The sequence below is a fragment of the Echiichthys vipera genome (genome assembly GCF_963691815.1).
Source record: "Echiichthys vipera genome assembly, chromosome: 12".
NCBI classification, from domain to species: domain Eukaryota; kingdom Metazoa; phylum Chordata; class Actinopteri; order Perciformes; family Trachinidae; genus Echiichthys; species Echiichthys vipera.
In genome coordinates, this window is record NC_139837.1 from 1254745 (window position 1) to 1261374 (window position 6630).

Here is a 6630-nt window from a genome sequence, read left to right on the forward strand (position 1 = left end):
ACTTGTGTATTTGCGGGCTGACCTGTGAGTCGATGACAAAGATCAGCGCTCCGGTGCCTCTGAAGATCATCTCGTAGTCAAAGGTGGGGTCGAAGAAGTCGATCTGGCCGGGGAAGTCCCAGATCTGGAAGCTGACGAAGGAGCTGCTGGACACGTCCTCCCTGCAGATCTTATTGGTGCTCTCCAGGAACAGGGTCTCGTTGGGGGACATTTTATGGAAAACCACCTTCTGGATGGAGGATTTGCCGCTCCTCCTGAGGCCCATCAGCAATATACGAGGTTTGACCTCTCCGTTCAGAGAGTCACTGAAGCCCAAGACTACACAGCAGCAGAGGAACAGAAACACTGAATCAGGTCGACATCAGGCAACCGTCTACAGCAGGGGGGCCTGATTCTGGTCCTGGAAGACCTCCGTCCTGCATGTTTGAGGAGTCCCTCTGCTCCAACACACCTGGTTTCAATGATGTGCTCGTTATCAAGCAGCTGAAGCTCGTCACATGTTTGGAAATCGTTAGACTCAGGTGTGTTAGAGCAGGGAGAACCTAAAACATGCCGAACAGTGGCCCTCCAAGAACGGACCGATGCAAATACCTCAGCTAGGGAAGGGCGCGGATGGTTCCAAGATCGAGGGGTCGCATCAATTCCTCAAGGACCCGATCAAGTCCTCATTTCTCTAAATCTAGTCTTAGAACGCAAAGCACAAAAAAACTTGAGTGCTGTTGTTTACAGATCGAGTGGTTTTAAACGAGGACTACTGGAGGAATTGATCAGTCACGCCCATCCCCAACATCAACACGCAAATCTACCCACAAATCTAGTGGGAGTGCGCCCTAAAAACCCGATTATAACCGGGTTCAGGTCAGACTCTGGTTTCTTAAACACCATGTAAACACTGTACCCCGGGTCAAATCAGAGTTCTCACACCCCGGTTACCAGACCTCCACGTAAACAGCGTTCTCGGATTATTATCAAGTTTTCCAGTCTGAACATGCTCCAGGGAGTGGATTTAGACCCAGAAACAGAATAAACCAGGAAGCAACGGCGCCAAAAACAACAACAATAGAGCGCTCCCTTTAAACCCAGGGAGGACGTCACCATGGCAACCAGCGTCACCACCAAGAAGAGGCGTTTGTGTCCTGGTTGTGTCCAAAAGTCGGCCATTTTGCCCACGCTGGTGATTGAGACAAAGGTGAAGGTGGAAATAAAGGCGTGTTCAGAGCAGCTGGATGTTGGTGGAGCTCCACCTACTGTACCTGTGTGTGTGTGTGTGTGTGTGTGTGTGTGTGTGTGTGTGTGTGTGTGTGTGTGTGTGTGTGTGTGTGTACCGGAGGAAGAGTTACTCCCTCATTTCACCGTTCAACCCCCGCACACGGACGCCAGGGAGCTTCAGTCAGCTGGTTGTTCCCTGAACCGGGGGAAGAACGCTTCAGAGTAGCCGGCTAAATGTTTGTCCCCATGCTCATGCGATAAATTATGCATAAAAAGTCATTTTCAACATTAACGCGCGTCCAGATCGACTCGGTTTCTGCCGTTAATGTGCAAGCGCATGTCGGGAATGACGTCCAGTTGTAGTTCCCCTAGTCGACCGCCGGCGTGCTCCTGACCGTGGGGAACAGCTCGAAGAAACCCTTGAACAGGGTGGTGCTCTAGCAGAACAGTGCAGTAGCTATAAAGTGATAAATGATGACGGTAGCAAACGTGCGTTGTGTGTCGCGCTGAAGGAGCTCCCCAGACGTCACCACTGGAGGAAATGGTTCCCCTCAGTAGCAACGTACAAGCAGTGACCGTCGTTAGGGCGTCTAGGAGCGGCACGCTTGTAAAGCACGTTTGCACGTGTACGAGCACGAGCATGCGCACGTGTACGAGCACGAGGCCTACGGCGGTTCTGAGGTCATTTCCTGTGCGCCTGTTGGGACGTAGAAAAAAGAAGGAGGGACCATGCGCGGACATTTCAAACAATGGCGGTGAAAGGTTCACGTTGGTGTGATGCGGAGGTGGAGTGTTTACTGCAGATTTGGTCGATGAAAAGATTCAAAAACAGTCGACAAGACGCACAAAAACTCCGAGGTCTACGGAAAGATCTGGAAACAAAGCCACGCATCGCCATGACGTCATCAATGCGTGTGACATGTTACGGCGTGATGACGTATAGGCAGCAAGAAGCATTCTCCGAGGCCCAGGTAGTGTGAGTACAAACGGGCCTGGAGGGGGGGACAAGGACCCTAAAGCACGGGGCACGGGACGGAGGCACAGTGGGAGGGCGCCCTTAGACTGCATGGAAACACACTGTGTGATCCGAGCGCAGCGATGTGGCGAAACATTCCCGGTGTGACTGAACCAAAGAGGAGAACGGTGGAAAAGAAGACGAAGAAGAAGAAGACGTAAAAAAGCAAAAGTGAGAAAGTTCGGTGAGGAGTGGACGACTGACAGGGAACGGCTTCAGTACAACGACTCGACGGGCGTCAATGTTTGCTCCGTCTGCCGGACACACGCTGATGCTGCGGCACAGAGCTCCGTTAGAAGCAGCCGCCTGACTCTTATATTATTATATTATTATAATTATAATATATTAAATATGAAGGGAGTCTGCTGAAGACAGGGATGAGGAGCAGACTGGATCCCATCTGTGGTTCTGATGAGTCATCAATGAGTTTCCTTTGTCAGAGTTTTGCATTTGAAATGTTTTGAAATTCATTAAATGATATTTAAATGTATTTCTGAATAATAATAATAACACTTTTGCCTCTTGTCTCAGCAGGTGTTGCTCTGTGACACTGTTCTCTCTATGAAAGGGACTCAAACAGATGTTTATGACACAAAAAGAGGCCGTTAAAGAAAGATCTTGGCCCGTAGATTCTTTTATCCACTGGTCTCTTTGGCAGGTGAGACAAAAACACTGGTAGAGGTCCTGAGGTGGACCCAGACCCTGCTGGAGATGCTATACCTCATCAGATCAGATGGACGGACACGGATGGATGGAATACGCCACGTCTCGCCGCTCATTCTGCGATGACAGCTGCCTGATTAGTTTGTTTCTGCAGCTTTGACTCAAGTGTCCTATTGTCCTGGTCCGAGGCAGCGCCGGTCCTCTGCTCCCTCTCTGATCACAGGAAACAACAACGCACACAAAAGCCACAGGGAATTAAAAGTCCTGATAATAATCGCTCCACTGAGGCTTTGGCAGCATGTCAGCAGTGGAGCGGTGGAGCAGTGGAGCGGTGGCAGAGCAGAGTTTGGTGTTGTGAACAGACACTCGTTGGTGAACGCTGCCCCCTGCTGGAGAAGAGGCTGCACCACCACAGTCACATGCACCCGACATGATAAAAGCCCCTGAAACTACAGCCTTCAGCCTCTGATCCGGGGTCGGGTCGCAGGGGCAGCAGCTCCAGCCTCTGATCCTGGATCAGGTCTCAGGGGCAGCAGCTCCAGTAGGGACCCCAAACTTCCCTTTCCCGGGCCACATTAACCAGCTCTAACTGGGGGATCCTGAGGCGTTCCCAGGCCAGTGTGGAGATCTAATCTCTCCACCTGGTCCTGGGTCTTCCCCGAGGCCTCCTCCCAGCTGGACGTGCCTGGAACACCTCCCTAGGGAGGCGCCCAGGGTTCATCCAGACCAGATGATCCTGAACCACCTCAACTGGCTCCTTTCAACGCAAAGGAGCAGCGGCTCTACTCCGAGTTCCTCACGGATGCTGAACTTCTCCCCCTCTCTCTAAGGGAGACTCCAGACCCCCTCCTGAGGAAACACACTTCACACGCTTGGACCCGCGAGTTGAGATGTGTGAGTCTCGGTCCTCGTCAGCAGAGTCACACAGAGTGACTCACAGTCACGGCGTAAAGTGCATAAAGGGAAGAAAGGAACATTTAATCAAGGTCACTTCATAAACACTGAAGCACTGAGATCAACCCACTGCTCAGTGCTCGAGTTTGTCTATTGAATGGATGAATAAGAGATCTTCATCCTCCGCCATCCACTCATCTCGCTCCTCATCTTCATCACAATCCACTTCCATCTCATGCTGTGTTAATATTTCAACAGTCACTAGAAAGTTCAGTAACAATGAGGATCAAACATGAACGAACGTGTCCTCCGACCTGAACCGAACCTTTGTCATACACTTAGAGACGTACACACTGTTCACCTCTCCGTGCACACACACACACCGACACACACCGACACACACACACACACACACACACACACACACACACACACACACACACACACACACACACACACACACACACACACACACACACACACACACACACACACACACACACACACACACACACACACACACACACACACACACACACACACCTTCTCAGTGTCAGGACAGCCGTCTGTGAATAACGCCGGGAAAAACGGGGGACGCAGCAGCAAACATGGGCCGATACGAGACACCTACAAATGTATGGGAGTCCCTGTGTGTGTGTGTGTGTGTGTGTGTGTGTGTGTGTGTGTGTGTGTGTGTGTGTGTGTGTGTGTGTGTGTGTGTGTGTGTGTGTGTGAGAGCTGGATAGCTAATTGCTGCTGCTCTGCATTGCTCTCGTACGGCTCTGAAATCAAAGCCTCATGTGAGCAAATAGATTTATCTTACATGAGTAATGAACAACACACACACACACACACACAAACGCACGCACACGCACACACACACACACAAGGTTGATACCTTAAAGGTATTGAGCACTGATACCCAGCTGTAAACAGCCCTGTTTGATTGCCATCCCTTTAACCAATAGACACTGTGACATGGATGAAGAGGCCGTATACGTTTGTGACACGATGACCTTGACCGAGGAATTTTAAGTCTTTTCTTACAAAAAGTATTTTTGCTGTAAGGGTGACACTCCCACTGTGCCTCCGTACCGTGCCCCAGCACGTTTCACGGCTAAAGTCTGGTTCCTTTGACCAGTGTGAGTGCAACCGTACCACGTTGTGATGCATGAGGAATATTAATCTTTATGTTGCATGAGTGATTTGACATCGCAGGTCAAAAAGATAAGGAAGCAGAATAGATTTTAGTTTTGTTAAATATCCTTTAAAAAAATCCTAAAAATATATATTATTCAAAAAGTAGCCTGTGATACATGAGGAATATTAATCTTTATGTTTGACATGATTCAAGGAAATGGTTTAAATGCAGAATAGTCTTTTATTCTGAAAATCCAACTGACATAATATAATATAAAGATATTATACAGAATTAAAAACTATGATGCATTAAAGCATTTCATAGAATCATGAATTTATTTAAACTATGCAAAAAATCACAAGAAATCATTAAAAAACATGTATTAATCAAAAACGAGCCTTGTGACACATGAAGAATATTAATCTTTAATAAATAAAATCATAAAAAACACATATTAATAAAAAAGAAGCCTTCTGATACATGAGGAATATTAGTTTTTATGTTGCACACGTGGTTTAACATAATTCAATCAGATGGTTTAATGCATCATAGTCTTTTATTCTGAAAATCAAACTGACTTCATGTATTATAAAGATATTATACAGAATAAAAAACTATGATGCATTTAATTTCATTGAATTATGTCAAATATAAAGATTAATATTCCTCATAATAGATTTAAATTATGCAAAAAATCATTTAAAAAAAACATATATTATTTTAAAAAAAGCCTTATAACACATGAGGAGTATGAGTCTTTATGTTGTATTAGTGTTTAAATCTCCAGGTCCAAAGATAAAGAAGCAGAATAGATTTAAATTATGCAAAAAGTCATAAAAACATAAAAAATCTATGATTCAGAAAGACTCCCTGTGACGCACGAGTCATATCAGTCTTTCTGTGCTTTGACTTGATTCAGTAAAACTCTTTAATAGTCTTTTATTCTGAAAATCAGCCTGACTCGAACCTGCTCCTGTTCTGGAGCTTCTCGCGCCTCTGAACCCAAACTCGTGCCCGGGATCGCGCCTCAGATCCCGGGTCACCTTCGCGCAGAGGAGCGTGTGGTTCCTCCGTGAGCGGTGACGCGGCGGCTAAAGTTAGGAGCAGTAACCCGACCCTCCCCCCTCTCTCTGCCCGTCCCCAGCGGCACAAACACCCGCCTACCTCCGTCCTCACAGCCCAGCTCCGCGGCGGAGAACGCCTCCAGGTCGTCGTCGTCGTCTTCGGGGTACCACCCCGGAGCCGCGTCCCCCTCCTCCCCCTCCGCAGGGAGCCGCTCACCGCTCATCCCGGCCTCTGCTCCGGTCTCTGCTCCGGCCTCTGCTCCGGTCTCCTCGGGTCTGTGGTGCGGATCTCCGCCGCCTGTGGGGACCAGCTCGCCCACACTGTCAGCTGATATGTGGGAGCCATGCCGGTGAACTCTCACCCCCGCGGACTCTCACGCACCGGGAACCCGCTCTGAAATAAGTTTAAATCACAATAAAGAGGCTGAACAGAGCAGGTTTACTACCAGAGGATAACATGACACACGCACAGACACTGCGTGCATGTATTTAACGTTTTATTTGATTTTAAAGCAGCAAAAGTGACAGAAAATACATGAGAAATACAACAGAATGAACTGCACAGGAGATATATTGTAAAAACAACAATGAAGACATTAAAATCATTGCACAGATATATATTAAAATAGTTTCTATTGTTTGTT

General features: G+C 47.8%; 1 protein-coding gene across 1 annotated transcript in view; it reads right to left on the reverse strand.

Annotated features, from left to right (window-relative positions):
- The window catches only part of rragd (ras-related GTP binding D), a 28914-nt gene extending 22671 nt beyond the window's left edge, over positions 1-6243 (reverse strand). The window contains exons 1-2 of the mRNA XM_083923800.1: positions 6087-6243; positions 23-318 (exon numbers count right to left, since the gene is read on the reverse strand). Of these exons, the coding sequence (XP_083779926.1) occupies positions 23-318; positions 6087-6210 (420 nt within the window). The 5' untranslated portion in view covers positions 6211-6243. The remainder of the gene's footprint in view (positions 1-22; positions 319-6086) is intronic.
- Between the last annotated feature and the right edge of the window lie 387 nt (positions 6244-6630).